The sequence below is a fragment of the Tachyglossus aculeatus genome, chromosome 5 (assembly GCF_015852505.1).
Source record: "Tachyglossus aculeatus isolate mTacAcu1 chromosome 5, mTacAcu1.pri, whole genome shotgun sequence".
In the NCBI taxonomy this organism is placed as follows: Eukaryota; Metazoa; Chordata; class Mammalia; order Monotremata; family Tachyglossidae; genus Tachyglossus; species Tachyglossus aculeatus.
The window spans coordinates 68186234-68206380 of record NC_052070.1 but is presented as its reverse complement, the minus strand read 5'-3'; the positions used below and the strand labels follow the sequence as shown (position 1 = coordinate 68206380).

Here is a 20147-nt window from a genome sequence, read left to right as displayed (position 1 = left end):
GTAAAATAAAGTTACACCTGAATGTCTCAAGGTGAATAATTCTTAAGAGGAAAAGTAAGAGTTTTCAAAAATTTAGTCTTAACATGTCATTTTCCTTTTAGATTTAAAGTAGCAGGAGGACTCCCTCTGATGCACGTGAGAATTTCCGACCAGAAGATGAAAGGCGTATTGGATTTGATACACAGTATCCCCTTGCCACGGAAATCAGCCGTGCATTCTCCAAAGGCCAAAGTAAATCAGGTAGATTTGTTTTGTTTTTGTGTTGCCCTTTGCATTTTTCAAATGTCTTTTTAGCGGGGTGTTTTTCATTAAATCAGATTCACTTAGTTATTCAAAGGTTAAGCTTTGTTTTTCTTATAAAGCACCTTGGGCTCCTGGAAAGTACTACATCGGTAAAATTATTTGAGCCTACTCAGATAGCAGGAAAGACGTTCTGAGGAAAATACTGCATATTAGGAGCGTTGAAGAGAAAAATGAAGCTGGAAGCAGAATTTAAGTTTATCATGTTCTCCTAAATTTTCCTAATTAAAACAGCCAATATAATTAAGAACTGCTGAGTTCTAGGATCACTGGATGTGCTCCCTTAAATGAGTCTTCAGGGCATAAAGTATGCATTAAATGATAACTTGGTAGTATTTTATCAAAGTGGAGAAAAATTCTTCAGATCCCAACTGTGTTTGTAAAACATTTTCCAATATAATATAATCCACTCAATTTGATATACCAGAACACCCCACCTTCTTTTTCCTTTGCTGCTCTTATGTATAGGCCTGGTGTGGGATTCATGCAAGGACCCATGGTCTACAAAGCCAGTATTTGTTGAAAAATCAACCATTCTGGACCCTGGCAAATCAGTTAGGCAGGTGTGCTGGAGTCATGGCTCCAAGGGTAGACTCCAGAGTGAGGCAGTAACTACAGATTTACCTCTTTCTGCATACACCCTCTTGGCAAATAGTTGGTGCTCTATCCTGGGCAGATTTGGGTCATAACGGGATACTTTTCTTGGAAAACTCCTCCAAAAGACAACTGAATCATGCAGTCAGCCAGTGACACAGCATAAATGAAACCTTTGTTGGGCATGTACATAAATTTTCCGTTATTTTTATTTTATTTATTTTCATTTTATTTTAATGGTATTTGTCAAGTGCTTACTATGTGCGAAAGGCTGGGGTGGGTACAAGCAAATCGGGCTGGACACAGTCCCTGTCCCAGGTGGGGCTCACAGTCTCAATCCCCATTTTACAGAAGAGGTAACTGAGGCGCAGAGAAGTGAAGCGACTTGCCCAAGGTCACACAGCAGACAAGTGGTGGAGCCAAGTCCTTTTGACTCCCTGCCTGTGCTCTATCCACTATGCCATTCTGCTTTCCTAACTGTATGTGTTTCCTCCTATCTGTAATTTACTATAGTGTCTGTCTCCTTGCTAGATTGTAACCTCCCTGAGGACAGAGCTCAGGTATACTAATTTTATTGTACTCTAAGTGCTTAGTGCAGTGCTTTGCCCACGGACGGTACTCTAAGTACTATTTATTGACTGAGCCAGTGTCTAGCAATGGACAATTAAAAGAAAATAAAGGAATTGTGTTCTGTAGCTGCATCCATGTAACGGTGTGCCTGTACTAGCATACTGTCATTTTTTGCATAATTTAATCCTCCCTTAACAGGGAAGCCCAGTTTGGTGGAGGGGAAAAATGACCTTTCCTATTATCTTTCAGGTTCCTGCCATTTCCATTATTCCTGATGGAACAAAAGGGCTACTTGGTTCTTCGCTGATGCTCGAAGGAATAGAGTCAGGTAAAGGAATGGAGATTGCCAGTAATTTTAAAAGTGTTCACTTTCCAATTAAAACACAATCCTTACTTCATCATTAGTGTGCCTTTGTACTTGTGAGATATTTTAAATCACTAATTCAGAAAATTTGACTAGGGAGAGATGTAGCTAAAAAGGCTGAAACGATTATGTTATTACATGCTCATTTTTATGTATAATTTTCATTGTCCTCTCTGATGCTTGAAGATAATGTTTGGAAAACTCCTTTCAAGAGTATAGAATCCTCTTTTTCTTTATAGTCTGTTAAATAGAGGATAAGTGGAACCAAGTTGAAAACCCTAGATGAAAATAATCTCCTTATAAATGTTCTCCAGGCTAAATGAACCCTATGTCTTACAGAGTCTGAAGATGAATATTTTGATACTGAAGATGGTTCAGAACAGGTCAGTGTAGGTGGGAGAGAAACAGCACTGCAGCATGTTGTAGAAGCCCCAAATGAGGAGCTCATTGATCTTCAACTCAAGTTTGAAATCAAAGAGGTATGCACTGACCACTTCATTTACCAAGTTGGAATCATAGTTTCTTTGGTGTTAGGATTGATAGTCAGTACTGCATCAAGTAGGGTCATAAAAGGAAAAGAAAATCAAGGAACTTAGAACTTAGGCTTCATTTGGAAAAAAAGAATGACCTTAAATGAACACTGAGCAGGATTGGGTGAAAAATATATTTTGAGTGTTATGAAAACATTTTCATACTTATGTCAGCTATGGTAATAGGTGTTTCCTTTCAGAGAGTTAGTCTGTCTACCTTTTTTTTTTCAATGGTATTTGTTAATTGCTTACTATGTGCCAGACACTAGACTGTGAGTCTGTTGTTGACAGGGATTGTCTCTATTTGTTGCTGAATTGTACTTCGCAAGCGCTTAGTACAGTGCTCTGCACACAGTAATAATAATAATAATAATTATTATTATGATGGCATTTAGTAAGCACTTACTGTGTGCAAAGCACTGTTCTAAGCACTGGGGTAGTTACAAGGTGATCAGGTTGTCCCACGGGGACTCACAGTCTTAATCCCCATTTTACGGATGAGGTAACTGAGGCACAGAGAAGTTAAGTGACTTGCCCAAAGTCACACAGCTGGCAATGATTGGATGAATTCTAAGCTCTGGTAGAGTTACAAGCTAATCAGGTTGGACACAGTCCATTTCCCTCATGGGGCTCACAGTCATAATCCACATTTTATAAGTGAGGTAACTGAGGCACAGAGAAGTGAAGTGACTTGCCCAAGATCACACGGCAGACAAGTGGCAGAGCCAGGATTAGAACCCACTACCTTGTGACTCCGAGGCCCATGCTGTGTCCACTAGGCCATGCTGCGTTTCTTAGCCTCGAGGAGTTTACGATACCTTGGGAGAGCTAAGCAGGCAATAACAATTTACACATAGAGGAAGAGGAGGAAGAAACAAGAGATTACAAAGAAGTAGTACAAGTATATCAGGATGAAACATTGGAAGAAATTGAATATATTGGAATGATGCAACTTGGACAGTTGTAAATTAATCAGAGATGGCTTCCTGAAGGGGTTGGGGCCATGGAAAGCTGTGGTCTGGTAGATTTGGACATGGTAGGGTGTTCCGATCACCTTGTAACCTCCCTAGCGCTTAGAACAGTGCTTTGCACGTAGTAAGCGCTTAATAAATGCCATCATTATTATTCCAGTCTGGGTTAATAGTGCAACCAAAATTAACAGGGAATCTTGGAAGGGGTAAAAAGTGCAGCCTGGAGGATAACATAGTAAGTGAGCTGATTGGTAAAAATGGGGAGAGTCTGTATACCAAGTGTGAAGAGTTTCTGCTTGATATCCATAGGAGAGATGTATGCATCAAGAAGATGATCTGTCCAGCTGTGTCTAGTATAGTCTGAAATGTGGGCAGTTGGAAGCAGGGAGACCAGCGTAGCTTTGGTTATATCTAATTATATCATATTTTTTCTCTAATATATTGTCTTTGATCTCTCAGGTGATTTTGGAACTTACCAAGCAGCAGAAACAGGAGGAAACAATACTTGTGTTTAATGTGACGCAGCTGGGAACCAGTGCTACAGTTAGAACATTTGACTTAACTGCAGTTTCTTATTTAAAAAAAATCAACTTGGATTATCATGAAATTCATGGTAATTTTTATAAGCTGAAAAGTGAAGAATAATTGCTGTATGGTTTATTCATTTAGTTGTATTCATTGAGCACTTACAATGTGAATGAAGGGAGCAAGTCAGGGCGCAGTGGGAGAAGAAGAAAGGGGGGCTTAGTCAGGGAAAGCCTCTTGAAGAAAATGTGCCTTCAATAAGGCTTAAATGGTCTACGTTTAAGAGATTTTCTTCTATTTTTATTCATTCAATCATATTGAGTGCTTACTGTGTGCAGAGCATTGTACTAAGGCCTTGGGTGAGTACAATGTAACAATAAACAGACACATTCCCTGCCCACAATGAGCATCCCTCAAAACAAAAATTAAAGCTATCCTTGCATTTTAGAAAGGGAATAAAGTTTTGATTTTTTTCTTTCTTGTAAAGTAATAATAATAATGACATTTATTAAGCACTTACCATGTGCAAAGCACTGTTCTAAGCGCTGGGGAGGTTACAAGGTGATCAGGTCGTCCCACCGGGGGCTCACAGTCTTAATCCCCATTTTACAGATGAGGTAATTTAGGCCCAGAGAAATTAAGTGACTTGCCCAAAGTCACACAGCTGACAGTTGGTGGAGCCGGGATTTGAACCCATGACCTCTGGCTCCAAAGCCCAGGCTCTTAAGAGCAGGGTACTGGGAGTTAAGAGAACTGGGATCTAGTACTGACTCTACCACTTCCCTGCTATATGACCCTGGGCTAGTCACATAACCTCTCTGTGTCTCACTTTCCTCAACTGTAAAATGTGATAAATTATGTAGAAGAGGATGGGAAGAAGGTGTTAACTAGAGGGCAGGGAATGTGTTTGTTATATTGTTGTGTTGTACTCTCCCAAACAGTCCTTTGCACATAGTAAGTGCTCAATAAATATGATTGATTGACTGACACACAGGGAAAGATAAAACAATAACAAATATAAAAGATAAGAACAATAGGAATTTTGGGTAGAAGAGCAGAGTTTCAGAGTCTGGGGCTCACAGCAGATATAGCAGCAACCATGACAAAGGCCATCCCATCATCATCATCAATCATATTTATTGAGTGCTTACTGTGTGCAGAGCACTGTACTAAGCGCTTGGGAAGTACAAATTGGCAACGTGTAGAGACAGTCCCTACCCAACAGTGGGCTCACTGTTTCAAAATCCCAACATTTTGAAAGCTGAGAAGGTGTCACCCACAGATGGTTTCTCACCTTTTCTGAGTTGTAACAAGGGCTGATGGAAAGCCCAGATGGATTGGGGTCCTATTACCATCAGAGGTCTGGAAGACTCCTAATGTAAGAAACGCCATATTGTGTCAGTTGCAAATAGTCCAGCGTTTTCTCTCGGAGAATGACACCAAAGCATGTTACAAAGGTTGCCCTTCTTTTACTTCCAGTCTGCATTGCTAAGAATGCTTTCTGACATTCATATCCTTTCCCTTTAAGAATCCGTTATGCACTTGTCACCAGTGAATCTTTGGAAATTTTTATTCTTGTAACACAAATAACTTTACTTCATGATAACGAATTTTGAAGCTCTCATTTACAAACTCAGACTTTTTCTTTGAACCTTTTCTTGATTCCCATGGTATGCTTAACCTCTATATAAAAGATGTGTTTCTTCTTGAACCTACCTCCATCCAATTTCAGAGGCCCCTCTTTGTACTAGTAGTAAAATGGTTCAGGTAATCTCTTTAACTGCAGGCTATACCATAAACCTTCCTAGACAGATGATGATCTACCCTCATTTTATTGTTTGACAGAGACTAATGGAGTCAACTGAATCAATCAATCAATCGTATTTATTGAGCGCTTACTGTGTGCAGAGCACTGTACTAAGCCCTTGGGAAGTACAAGTTGGCAACATATAGAGATAGTCCCTACCCAACAGTGGGCTCACAGTCTAGAAGGGGGAGACAGAGAACAAAACCAAACATACTAACAAAATAAAATAAATAGAATAGATATGTACAAGTAAAATAAATAGAGTAATAAACATGTACAAACATATATACATACTAGTTCAACTGAAGTTGAAATAGTCTTTGGATTTGGAATTCTAATACACCCTTAGAATGTGATTAACAGTTTTAACTTAAAAACCTCTCATTATGGGCAGACTGTTGTAAACATTCAGGAAAAATCATTTTTGTTTAGAAATATATTTCACGCAATCCCACCTCTTTTATTTCCAATTACAAGAGAAGTTAATGTTAAGAAAATTTTGCTTTGTTTTTTTCCAGGACCCAGAAAAAAACCACTTCATCTTATTAGCTCTTCAGATGAACCTGGGCTAGATCTTCTAAAAGTGGAGTATATCAAGGTAAAGGCCATAAATTTCATAAACTATGATTATTCAAAATATTCTGTAAAATTATGTAGGAAATGATTTTAAAAAGTGTCAGCATTACCTGTAGTGGATTGGATTTTTAAGAATCTTTATTGTTTTCTATTTTAGGCTGATAAGAATGGCCCTAGTTTTCAAACCACTTTTGATAACACGGAACAAACACTTAAGGTAAGTGGGAAAAAAAATCAAGTTAATATGTAGCCTTAAACTTGGGTCACTGATGAGTAATCAGCATATTGAGTGTTTATTGTGTGGGGAGTACTCTGTGGCATTTCGTGCTTGGGAGCATACTACAATGATAGTAGAAGACACTGATCATGCCCTCAGAGTTTACAGTTTAATGGGGAGATAGGCATCAGACTTTTTAAAAGGGAACACCAAAGGAATCACAGGTGTAACTGATAACAAAAGTTGATTAAAAAAATATACATTGAATAAACCAGCATACTCATGAATGCTAAGGGCTGCTAAAGTGATCATCTGATGCAATTTTATTCCTTTATGTTCTTTTTATTGCACTTAAGGACTATTAGCACATTATTATGGGGAAATCCTCAACACTTGATTATGGTTATAATTTAGCTTTGAAATCATTCTCTTGTGCCCAAGGTAACCTTAATTAAATAACCTGAATTGACTCCTACAGGCACTAAAGAGTTGCTGCAGCTTTCAGGGGAATTTAACTTTTAACAAGGGAGTAGGTTTGACACGGGGAAAATTTTGCTCATCTAATTACAGTATCAACAATAGTGCTTACAGTTGAATCAACATATTTTGAGGGTCAAGATAATGGAGATATTGGAGATGACAGATGGGAAATCTAGGGAAGTGATTTGGTGTCTTTGTAAATGTTGTAGAGGAAGGTGTGAAAAAATTAGTTATGAACTATAAGTATGAGGAAGTGGAGAAAAGATAAAATGTTTTTAGATTGAATGTTTGAGAACAAGGGGATGGTATTAGTTTGAGAGAGTACTGTTTCCGTAGTGCCCATTTTATGGATAAATTCAAGTGATCCTATAAGAATAATCTACTACCTTTCCATTCAAGTTGTCACAACTTTTAAATTGTCAAAACTTCTATTATAATTTGAAACCCATTGAAGCTATAAAAGCTGATATTTAAAGACATCCCACCTCTAAGACATTTTCCAGATCAATTTGTCTTTTTCCAAGTCATATACTCCAAACAATCATTTTAGCACTTGTGCATCTACTCAACATTTCAGTCAGTCAGTGGCATTTATTTAGTGCTTCCTGTTTGCAGAGCACTGTACTAAGTGCCTGGGAGAGTACAATCTAACACAGTTGGTAGATACATTCCTGTGCCCACAGTGAGCTTATAGTTTAGAATGGGAGACAGACACTGAGAAAAATAAATTATGTACATAAATCCTGTGGGGGCTGAAGATGCATTTGTGCACTAACCACCACTCCTAGCACTTCTGTACATATCAATTTACACACTCTAGTATTCTAACACCACCTATCTGAATATTGTTTTGTGTTGCTCTTCCCTCAGATTAGGAACTCCTAGAGGGCAGGGCTCATCTCACACTTCTCTTGTCCTTTCCCCACGTGTTTAGTAGCAGGTGCACAATAAATGCAATTAATCCTATTACTACTACTCCTTTTCCTCCTTTCTAATATATTTCCCTCCTCCCCCCATCCCAACTGTAGTGCTTGTGTACCTACCCCCCCCAATCTCCTCCCACCAAACCTGGATTGTAAAATCCTTGAGGGCAGGGATCATGTCTACTAACCCTATTGTACTCTTCCAAGTTCTTATTCCATACTGTGCACAGACTATGTGTCAGTAAAGAAGCAGCGTGGCTCAGTGGAAAGAGCACGGACTTGGGAGTCCGAGGGCATGGATTCTAATCCTGGCTCCGCCACTTGTCTGCTGTGTGACCTTGGGCAAACCACATCACTTCTCTGGGCCTCAGTTACCTCATCTGTAAAATAGGGGTGAATACTGGGAGCCCCACGTGGGACAACCTGATTACCTTGTATCTACCCCAGCGCTTAGAACAGTGCTTGGCACATAGTAAGCGTTTAACAAATACCATAATAATCGTCATCAATAAATTCAGTTGATTGATTACTCCTACATGCTTAGATTCCTGTGCTGTCCACACAGTAGGTGCTCAGTGTGTTCTCTTGATTTGATTATATTACTCTGTACTTTTATTCACATGTAATCTGGGGCAGAACCAGAGTGGAGAAAACATGATGTGATAGTTTGTTTTTGTGTCCTCACCAAGCCACATGGGTAGTTGAGCTAGAGTCTACCGGAACCAGAAGCAGAGACAAAAAGACCAATGAAAATTGTACATATTTATCTCTCTCTATTTTTAACTTCCACAGGTGTCCTTTTCATCTTTAAATCTGTTACTACATACACAGGCTCTTCTCTCTGCTATTAATTACCTAACCACTGTTATTCCATCAAAAGATGAAACTATTGCTGATGCAGCACAGTCGCAAATTCAGTCCCTAAAGCAACAGGAAAGTACTTCTTTGAAGAAAGGTATGAATGACTTTTGCTACTTTCCTGAATATTTAGGTAAAAACTGTGATACCTTCTTAAAATGGCCATGCTAATGGAGTAAAAATATTTTTTATGCTGTTCGTTATGAAATTGAAAAAGTTGGTTTCACAACTTATAAAAGCAAAGGAGGTGAAAAAGAAATCTGAAAAAAGAAATCCAAGAGTGCAGCTTTTTAAAAATTATTCAGATAGCACACCATTTCTTTCACTGAAAACACATTTATAGAGAAAACTAAAGTTATAAGACAAAGTGTTTTGTTTTCCTTTCAGTCACCAAATCCTCCAAAGATAATGATATTTTTCACTTCAAGTTGTTTGCCAAGTTAAATGCTTTCGGTGTGAATGTTTGTGATGAAAAGAAAAGTATTGCTGAAATCAAGATACAAGGTAAAATGGTCCTTCCATAACTCTGAGTACGTAAAACAAGCCTTTTATATATGAAATAATCAAGGATATTAACGCAAATAGATTATTTGGAATTGGGGCACAAAGCCACACAGGATCCACAGGTAGAATCAGAAGGAACTTATGGAGAACCTGTGCAGTGTTCCTCTGCCTATTCTCCTGTCAAGAGGGACCAAGAGGGAAATAGAATAACACCTCCAAAATATCTAGAAGTAGAGAATCGTAATTACCGTAGATATTTTTGTCTATCCAAGTTTAGTATACCTCCCGAAATTTCTAGGAGTAGAGAATGCTATTTTATTCTAGATGTTTTTGTGAATCAAAGGTCTAGACTGTAAGTTCCGTGTGGAGAGGGAACATGTATACCAAATTTGTTATACTGTACTCTTCCAAGCATTTAGTGCAGTGCTCTGCATGCAATAACCAATTAATAAATACCATTGTCATTGACTGGGTTATATAAAGCATTTCTTTGATCCCCAGGTTGTCTCCCTTCCTTGTTAGTGAACTAATTTAGCCATGGCATATTATCTCACATTGGCTATATTGTTGCCTGCCTAAGGAAAGCCAAAGATATATGTGTTGCAGTGGTAAGAAATAATGTTTTTGTTCTCTAGTAATGTAAAAAGAACAATTATTTCTTCAGGCCTTGATTCCTCTTTTTCCCTTCAATCAAAAACACAATCGTTATTTATACGACTGGAAAATATTGTTGTGACAGATGTTGACCTTAAGACAATTCATAAAAAGGTATGTAACATTATTTATGACTCTGCTATATTTGCTTTTATGGCAAAATATTTTAGTAACTGGAGATTCCAGAATACTTCACAAATCAAAAATTCATTTGGTAATTTTGGGAATTACCACTTTTCCCACCTCTCAACTTTCCCTTCTAACTACTTCACTCTCCACAGTCTCTTGCTCCACCAAATCCACCAGAACACAGTTCTCCCTTTGTTCAAATGTCTGGTACAATCCCTTCTCTTCCAAGAAGACATTGTTGACTACCTAATTCACAATTCCCCAATCGTGTTTACCAAGCACCCTTGGTATTCAGATATTTTATTCCTTATGCCTGGTCCTTATGTACGTTGTATGTATTCAGTTGTTGAAGCTGCTATTTTATCCTGATATGCTCGTATCGTTCCCTACTATATCCTTATTCTCCTGCACCCACAATACATAAATATTTTTTGTTTGATCTCCCCATTCCACCTCTTATTAGATTATGAAATACTTAAGTGCAGGGAAAGTGTCTTGCAGCTGTTGTACTTTTCCTAATGCTTAGTTCGGTGTTAGGTACCAAATATCATCGACCGATTTAATTTTTAAGTTTGTAGCCTTGGATGGTCTCCAAATAAATCTCTCTTTCAGGCCGTGTCAATAGTGGGAAACGAGGTCTTCCGCTTCAAGCTGGACTTGTATCCTGATGCTACTGAAGGAGAAGCCTATGCTGACATGTCCAAAGTTGATGGTGTGGTATCACTGAATGTGGGCTGCATTCAGATCGTCTATCTTCATAAATTCCTCATGTCACTTCTGGTAAAATTCCTCTTGATGTATTTCATCATCAATTTCAGCAAGTTTGAGCTTAAGCCAATTTCAGTGATCTGGCTTGGAATATTTTTCAAGTGGATGTTTCCTGTAGAATGAATTACATATATTTCTGTCAAGTCAGATCAGCCATCTTCAGTTGGGTCTGTCATCATTTAGTAGAGGGGCAGAATTTGGAGAAAACATGAGTCAGGAGATCAGGGCTCTGGTCCCAGATCTGCCAGTGACCTGCTGTAAGATGTAGGCCAAGCTACTTAAAGTCTGTGTTTTCCCTTGTTCTTATTTGTAAGACATAGTGGGTAATTCATCTCTCCCAGGACTCCTCTCAGGATCAGCTGAAGTAATTGAAATGAAAAGGCATGCATCCAGCAACCACTCAATACATACGATTGATTTATGGATTTATTCATTCATTCATTCAATCATATTTATTAAGCTCTTCCTGTGTGCAGAGCACTGTACTAAGCACTTGGAAAGTACAATTCATCAACAAATAGAGACAATCTCTGCCCAACAACGGGCGACGGTCTAGAAGGGGGGAGACAGACATCAAAACAAGTCTGAGTGGCTTAAAACCACTCCACTTGATGTAGAGGTTGGAGATTTCTGAAGAGTGGGGAAACATGGATTGAGCTTTTTTTAGAAAAATGATTCAGGCAGCGGAGTGAAGTGTGGACTGGAATGGGGAGAGACAGGAGGTTGGGAGGTCAGCAGGGAGGCTAGTGCGGTAGTTATGGTAGGATAAAAGTGCTTGAACAGTTTAGATGGAGAGGAATGGATGGATTTTGGCAATGTAGAGGTATAATTGACAGGATTTGGTGACAGATTGACTAGGTTGAAGGAGAGTGATGTTAAGGAAAATGCCATGGCTGTGGGCTTGTGAGACAGGGATACTATGGATTTAAAATCAGCTGTGTATTCTTTTATGTCAGAAGAAGAGGAATGTTTTATATTGGTATTCCTCATGGAGTATCCTCTGTGTCTATCCCTTTTTTGAAAACACAGAACTTCCTGAATAACTTTCAAACAGCGAAAGAAGCCCTGAGTGCTGCTACAGCCCAGGCTGCGGAAAAGGCCGCCACCAGCGTGAAAGATCTTGCGCGGAGGAGTTTCCGGGTGTCAATGAATATTGACCTGAAGGCACCGGTTATCGTCATCCCTCAGTCTTCCGTTTCCTCTAATGCAGTGGTAGTAGACCTTGGATTGATCCGAATTCAAAACCAGTTTTGTGTGGTGCCTGGTGGAGAAGATTGCTTGCTTCCTCCAGTGATCGATAAAATGGATGTTCAGCTTACAGAACTTAAGCTTTCTAGGTATAGTCCTTTAGTACAGTTCTGCTCCCCTATGTAGCATTCCCAGGGATTGCTGTGCATCTTCAGAAACTGGTGGCAAAAGCACTTCCCTTTAGGCCCTCTGCTTCATTATTTATGGGAGCACTTGTTTCCTGGGAGATTTCCATCTCTACTTGTGTTCTCTCTGCACCTCCTATTGCAGATCTATTGGGGAGGTGTAGGAAGGAGAGAGAAAGTAGTAGTGGCCAGTAAAATTGTCATTAGCTCGTGTCTATGCCCCACTCCTGAGTGTCCTTCCAAACATATTTTGCTATGTCATTTGCACCCCAATGCTGGCATACTAACATGGCAGTTGGTGTGGGCAAATGGTGGAGAATTTTGGAACAGAGGAGCTGCTGACTTTCAAGTGATGGGAGTTGCTCCGGCTTTCTCCTCTGGGATTCATCTGCCACCATTGGTTTGTGGTTGAGAACCATCGGCCATGGGGCCCTGAAGCGGTGGGTAAAGATCACTGCTGCCATCCATTTCTTGGCTGGGGGGTTCCCAGAGGGTCCTGCTTGGTGCGGAGGTTGAGGCAATTGCTCTGATCTTTTTTGTTTTTCTTCCCTTCCTGTAATCTTATAAGACTGTGGTGACACACACCCATTTCCAACTCCTCCTTCCTCCCCAAACAGCAAGGAAAATAAGGCTATTTGTATTTGAAAACATTTACCCAAAATGGATTTCTTTAAGTTGGTTGATTTTCTTTGAAAGCCTAAGGGACAGTTGTATTTTTCTGTGAAATGTTTGAAATGAATTGCTGTTCAGGTTTTCATGAGTTTATGTAAATTATGTATTTGATTAGGACAATTATCCAGCCGAGCTTTTCCCAACCTGACATTCAGCTTCTGTATCCAATTAACCTGAACCTTTCTGTGAATCGGAATCTAGCTGCTGCTTGGTATCACAAAATGCCTGTAATGGAAATCAAGGGGTGTCTTGAAACAATGAATGTAAGTAGCCATCAGACATTGCGTATCTTCCCCCCTGTTTTTGGCAGAATGCTTTTAATCAAGTTTTAATTCAAAATGATGATAAGGTAGTTGAGTGGTTTATAGTAAATGGTAGTGCTTAATTCTCAGAGCATTTTTAAAATAGAATTTATAAATTAGGTCCTTAAAGTACTGCTGTTTTGTAGGTTCGTCTAAATCAAGAAGATTTGAACCTTCTACTTAAAGTGCTGACAGAAAATCTAGGTGAAGCTGAAAAAGAATTGAATGAAGCGAAACCAAGAATGAAAGTCACGGGTAAATGACCAATTTATATTTTAGTTCTGTTTTTTCATTTTCTCAAGCTTTCTGATGACATGTTAGAGAGATGATTGTACTTTTTAATGAATAGTTAAAATCTAAAGCTGTTCCAGATTTTTTTCACACCTCATTATTTTGGGTTTATAAACTTTGAGATTATCCATTTATTTTTGAAAATATGAAGTTTTGCTCTTTTAAAACTGCTAAGCATTCTACTTTAAAATGAGTTTGTTAGGCACTCAAATATGAACTCTTGTTTTTTGTTTTATCCCCTGTCGAAACTGTGATAGATTCTGAATCTTTCCATTTAGCTTAGAAGACTTTATGAACCCATTGTTGGATTTCTGGAGCTGCCCAATAATGTTCAGTAGAGGAAAATTGTTCATTGTAGGGTAGAGCATGAATTTAATGGCAGTAATTTACTAGTTGACAAAAGGGGAGAAAATGCACCTTACATTTGTTGTGCAAAGCTATTCGGAAATGTTAGAGCAGGTAAATTTAGCCGGAACCTTATCCAAGCTTAGTTTCTATAATTGTTGAAATGCTTACATCAAAAAAGTGCTTAGTACAGTGCTCTTGTGTCATAATTAATGATTAGCAATATAACCAGTATTCTAGCCCTAATGAAAGGTTTCTGAATCTTATTGAAATTTTGATGTAATGTATGTGTTAGTGCACTGCCTTTAGTTTAACTTTTGGCTGCTGTTACCATGAAATTTACACATATATCATTAAAAAGTCTATTTTAAGAAGACACACATCATAACATCCACTAAAAAGTTTTGTGTGTATTATTTGATTAACTTGTAATTTCATTTTGGTTAAATACTGCAGGGAAAATGAAAGAAATACTGGAGATGCCTCTAGCACAACAGAGTCTGTCTGCTTCCCAAGAAATCTTATCTGGAAGAGAGGAGGAAACCTTGCCTGAAGATGTCACTAATGTGCTGCTAAATTTTGAAATAAAAGAGGTATCTAAAAGAAAAATCTGTTACCGTAAATTTTGATTTGCAGGCAACAAAATGTAGAGGGTTGATAAAATAGATTCCTTTTTTAAATTCTATTCATTATTCTTGTGCAATTTGCAGGGCACACACCCAGTTATTTTATGACATGGATTTGCGTTCTTGCAGAGTCCGATGTTAAAGGAAAACTGGAATTGTAGTACCATGTGTGATGTCACTCACAAGTGCATATGCGCAACCATTTCTTTCAACACTACACTGCACTTTATGCAGACTTGGGTTCAAGTTTTTGAGTTGGATGAATGTTCCCTTATTTTGCTAATATGTTTTAGCTAGAGTGAAGTTGCACACCTACAGTTAGAGGGTAGAGTGGGAAAGGAGAAATCAGAGAATGTGGCTCAGAAGTAGAAGTCAGAGAGGTAGGAGAAGCAGGTTAATACCATGTCACCAAATCAAAGCCTGATGGTGTCTCAAGAAAGAGGGACTTCCCTGTAAAATGGGGATTGTGACTATGAGCTCAATGTGGGACAGGGACCATGTCCACCCCGATTTGCTTGTATCCACCCCAGCACTTAGTACAGCACCTGGCACGTAGTAAGCGCTTAATACAATAATAATAATAATACTTTCCCAAGTTCTTAGTATAGTGCTCTACACAGAGTAAGCACTTAAGAAATACCATTGACTGATTTTTTTTTTTTACATTGCACTGGTTGGTGGTAGGGTTGGCTTTTGGTTCAAACACAATGCTACTGAACCTTCTGTTTAGTTAGGTTGGGTGGTATTTCAGGTGTTAATTGAAATCTGAATCATTTTGTGTAGCCTGACTTTGTTTTAATTTTCAAGTAAGCAAAGACCATGTCGGTTTAGTTGAATACTGCCTAACCTTAAACCATGCTTCCTAATGTTTTGCAAAACTGTGAGAAAATGTTTTATGTATATTTGAATTTTGTGACTCTTTATATTTTCTACAGTTTTGAGCATACTCATTAATAAAAAAAAATTTATAAGTATGTTTCAATGGGAGCATGATGTTTTTATACAAATCTTGGGGATTTGTTTTAAATGGTATTTGTGAAGGGCTGAGAAGTAGTGTGGCTTAGTGGATAGAGCATGGGACTGGGAATCAGAAGGACCCTTCACTGAAAAGCGTCAACATGGCCTGTAATGCAATTAGGAAACATTGTATATATTGCTAATAGCCTAGGAAACATTTATATATATTGCTTGGCTGGTTCCTGATAGCATGCTTTGAGGTGTAGGGTAAGTGTTGTATTTAATTTGAGGTCATTTAGGAGGGAAATAGTAAATAGAAAATGAATAGCTTTTGAGATTATGAAAACTCCCCAGGATAAACAAGAAATACAGTCACTCCATAATATATGTGTTCATGATGCAGTTTGGGTAGAAGTGACAGCAGAATTAGGGAATTTGCTTCCAACAATCCAAGTGTGTCTTGTGTTGGAAGACAGCACAATGCAGTGTTGGGAAAAATGGTTGTGTGCTTGTGTGCTTACAACAACATCAGTCACGGAATGAGATATGCACAAATTTTCCTTAATGTTGGATTCTGCAAGAATACATTCCCTGTCTTATAGGAGAACTTGGTGAATGAACAAACCAGTTGCATCATAAGCCCAAATCATTTCTCAGGATATTGATGAAAACATGATTTCTCCTATATTGCCTTCCATTTTTATAACTGTGGAAGATACTTTGATGGGTGAAACAGTTTATATATCATAAAATGCAAAATTAGATTCACATTGATAGAAGATTCCAGAAGTGGGCCCTTTTACAATTAAAGGGTTTATTTTTTGTTAATCTGTGTTAGGTACAGTTTCCTAAAAGAGTTTCATTATGTTGTGAAAGGTTTCTCACTTCATATATGCAACCATATGTATTCCTGATTTACCTTTTAAGCACAGCCACATTAAACATTGCATGACTAGGACAAATGCACACTTTATCCTGCAAGGAGAGTGAATTGCTAACTAAAATATGTCAGGTGTTTTTTACTTTGATTTTGTGGGCGTTCTTAATTTTGCTATTTTCTCAAAGTATTTCTTCAATAGAAAAATGAAAAATTCATACCTAGTGTTATATTTGTATTGTACAATTGTAAGGATTTTTTTACTCTAGTTGCTTCTAAAACAGAACCAAAGAATTGGCAGTTGGTCTCAAATATAAAAAATTAAATGTTATTAGAATTGTTTTCAGATCCTTATTCATAGTACTGCAAAGGCCTGAGGAAGTTTATGGATTACCAAAAGTATCTAAGCCCAGTGATTTACGCACAGGGAGAAATTAAGCAATTTGGAGTATAGTATTCATTTTATGTTTTCATCCATGCGGAGTGGTTAAAATGTTAACTTGTTATTCCTTTTAGCAACCTAGTACATTGCAAAAATTAATCTTTCGTAGGTTGTTGTTACATTGATGAAAAAAGCAGGAAATGAGGCACGCTCTTTGCATGAACTAAATGTGCTACAGCTTGGAGTTGAAGCCAGAGTTAAAACCCATGAAATGACTGCCAACGCATATCTCAAAAAAATTAGCATGAGGTGCCTTGATTTCACTGGTAAGTATCAGGTAAAGTTTTGTCTGTACAAATTCATGGTAGATAGTTAACCTCTTTGACTAACATCATTTTTTATCACTTGAGACTCAGAACTATGTAAAATACAGTTATGAAAATTATATAGTAAAAGTCTAGTTTTTGGATACAAAATTAGATGCCTAATCACATTGTTTTATGATGGTCTTTAATATCTTTGCTGACTCTTTCAGGAATTCCAAAATGTCTCAAATTCTTTTTGTAGTGTACATGAGTTTCAGTGCAAACTTTGTGTCAGCAGTCTTTAATTTTCCAGCACAGCACTGCACCGTTTTAGGCACGTGATACATATCTCCTGAATGACTTGAAAATGAATATTTGATATTACAAAAGTATAGAAGAGCAGACATGTTAAGGAATCCTAGAAGAATCTTTAGCTTCAACATCCAAAATTAAGTGTTGAAATAACTGCATTTAACTGATGCTTTATTTCAAAACTTTGTTTGATGTGCTCAAGTGGCTTTAAGTAACAACCTATTCTTCCTCTCCAGATGCTAATGGAGGTCCTCTCCATATCATTAACTCTTCTACTGAATCTGATGAACCTCTTCTGAAAATGGCATTCATTAAGGTATTATTTTAAATTGCTTTTGTAATAATCAGTCACTCATATCTATTGATCACTATATTAAGCACTTGGGAGAGTACAATATAGCAGAGTTGATAGACATGTTCCCTGCCCACAGTGATTAATTCTTTCATTATTGTATAGATGACTCTTAAATCCTTCTTTTACTGCAATCTCTTATTTCTTCCTGGACATCTGTACATAGAAGTCCAGTTGCCTTCCAAAGCTCAGTTTGTCTGAAACTGGACTCTTCATCTTTTAAATCCTTTCCTCCACTTAACTATTCCCTTGCAATTGGCAACATCACCATCCTCCTGATCTCCCAAGCCCATAACCATCCTTAGTTCCTTTCTCTCTTTCAACTTCCATATTTGTTGTCAAGAAATCCTGATGTTTGTTTCTCCCCAATATTTCAAGTATTTTCATGTTCCTCTCCACCCAAACAGCTACCACACTGCATCCTGGCAACCTTGGCATTAGCCTTAGTTCCTTTCTGTCTTTCAACTTCCGTGTTCGTTGTCCAGACATCCCGATGTTTGTTTCTCCCCAATATTTCAAGTATTTTCATGTTCCTCTCCACCCAAACAGCTACCACATTGCATCCTGGCATAGCCGCGCCTTTAGCCTTCTACCTGATTTCCCTTCCTCCAGTCTGATTTCCCTTCCTCCAGTCTCTTTCCTGTACAGTCCAAATTTCATTTTCCCGCCTGGGTCATTTTTCTAAAACACTGTTATACACTATTCTTCCTTCTTTTAAAAACCTCCCCCAGTTGCCTGTTCCATTCCTCATCAGTCAATCAATCATATTTGAGTGCATACTTTGTGCGGAGCACTGTAGTAAACACTTGGGAGAGTACAATATAACAGGTCATTCATTCAATCGTATTGACCGCTTACTGTGTGCAGAACACTGTACTACGTGCTTGATAGACATGTTCTCTGCAGGAACTCCTGATTATTGGCTTTAAGGCACCAATCTGCTCTCTCCCTCCTGTTTATAAACTCTCTTCTTCCACAGCAGGGCAGCTCACACTCTTGGTTCCCCTTAGTCCAACCTTCCTTACCGCGCTTGGCTCTCATCTCCTCTACTTCTGTCTTCTCTCCTGCTTAAACCTCCCTCCCCCTTCATATCTGATAGACCATTGCTCTACCCTTCTTCATAGCCCAAATCATGACTCCTCTAGGAAGCGTTCCTTGATGAATTTCTAATCTTCCCCCCTTTTAACCCTTACCTGCTACTTCAGCACTTATGCACCACCCAGGCACTTAAATTCTTCCTCCACCATGTAGCAATTATGCATATAATTCTATCCTCAATTACCCCATCCTATATTTAAGTGTCTGTGTCTGACACTAGACTGTAAGCTCTCTGAGGGCAGGGATCAGGTATGCTAATTCTGTTGTACTCTCCCATGCTCCTAGTACAGTGCTCTACAAACAAGAATAAGAAGCAGCATGGCTTATTGAAAGAGCTCAGGCAGTGGGAGTTAGAAGGATCTGGATTCTAATCCGGCATCCACCCCTTGTCTGCTGTGTGCCATAGGGCAAGTCATTTAATAGGGCAAGTCATTTAATTTCTGTGTGCCGCAGTTAGCTCATCTGTAAAGTGGGGATTAAGATGGTGAGTGCCATGTGGAACATGAATTGTGTTCAATCTGATTAGCTTGTACTTGCCCCAGAGCTTAGTACAGTGTCTGGAAGCACTTAAACAAATACCGTAAAAACATAGGCACTCAGTAAATGTCAAAGTTTGATTTGGATGGCACTTTATATACTCCATCTCATGACGTATTATGTAAATTTGGCCTTAGTTTTCACTCAAAGATTGATAATTTAATAGCTTTTTCTTGTGCTGAAATCAAAAGTGGAAGAGGACTCAGGTTCCTACTTGCCAACAAAACTCTCAGGACTTAGGTGCTGATATACATTTACTTCTGTTTTGGTCGGATAGTGGTATCTTTTAAAATGAATGGGTGACACCAATTTTCATCATTTCTCTTGATTTCAGTACGTAATGGTTAACAGGGACAATTGAGCAGAAGAGATAAGAGTTACTGTATGAGTATTTTTTCTTCCTAGATTTGTTCATTTAATTTGTTATTTTATTTTCAGGCAGACAGTGATGGCCCAGACTTCAGCACGATTCATAACAATACCAAACAGATCCTGAAGGTAGGTATTTCATAAAGTTTATTATTTTGCAAGCTAAAAAATGTAGCTCTTTGGTAAGCCTCTCACAAAAAATCATTAGTGTTAAAAAAAGTCAGAATGAAAGTGATAATGCAATTAGACCATAGCTTATAATGACATTAAGTAAAAGTGCAAAATTCACTTCCAAGAAAAACTTTTGTGTTCCATTTGCCATATTAGTCCCAATTTGTAGGCACACCTTTTGTGTTTCACTTTCTTTTATTTAGATGGTCTTGTCTTGAAATTCCATAAGGCATTTGAAATTATACCTGGATTTGGAATTGACTTATATTTTACAACAAGTCTAGATCATGGTCCTTAATCAGATTTTGGGAAAATCTAATCGGATAAGTGTTTTGTGTTTGGGCTGAAAGCTATCATTCATTCAAAATTCAGTATAGAAATTGATCTCTATCCATTTAAGCATAAATA

The 20147-nt window shown here is 38.2% G+C and overlaps 1 protein-coding gene across 5 annotated transcripts in view; it reads left to right on the top strand.

Moving 5' to 3' along the window:
• VPS13C (vacuolar protein sorting 13 homolog C) overlaps positions 1 to 20147 on the top strand; it is a 192363-nt gene that overhangs the window by 63939 nt on the left and 108277 nt on the right. For all 5 annotated transcript variants that reach the window (XM_038746191.1, XM_038746188.1, XM_038746189.1 and 2 more), the window contains 17 exons: positions 102 to 240; positions 1714 to 1792; positions 2168 to 2307; positions 3789 to 3942; positions 6180 to 6259; positions 6395 to 6454; positions 8650 to 8812; positions 9103 to 9219; positions 9884 to 9987; positions 10615 to 10782; positions 11800 to 12107; positions 12931 to 13078; positions 13264 to 13372; positions 14210 to 14346; positions 16765 to 16921; positions 17449 to 17528; positions 19638 to 19697. In XM_038746191.1, the coding sequence (XP_038602119.1) occupies positions 102 to 240; positions 1714 to 1792; positions 2168 to 2307; positions 3789 to 3942; positions 6180 to 6259; positions 6395 to 6454; positions 8650 to 8812; positions 9103 to 9219; positions 9884 to 9987; positions 10615 to 10782; positions 11800 to 12107; positions 12931 to 13078; positions 13264 to 13372; positions 14210 to 14346; positions 16765 to 16921; positions 17449 to 17528; positions 19638 to 19697 (2203 nt within the window). The remainder of the gene's footprint in view (positions 1 to 101; positions 241 to 1713; positions 1793 to 2167; positions 2308 to 3788; positions 3943 to 6179; positions 6260 to 6394; positions 6455 to 8649; positions 8813 to 9102; positions 9220 to 9883; positions 9988 to 10614; positions 10783 to 11799; positions 12108 to 12930; positions 13079 to 13263; positions 13373 to 14209; positions 14347 to 16764; positions 16922 to 17448; positions 17529 to 19637; positions 19698 to 20147) is intronic.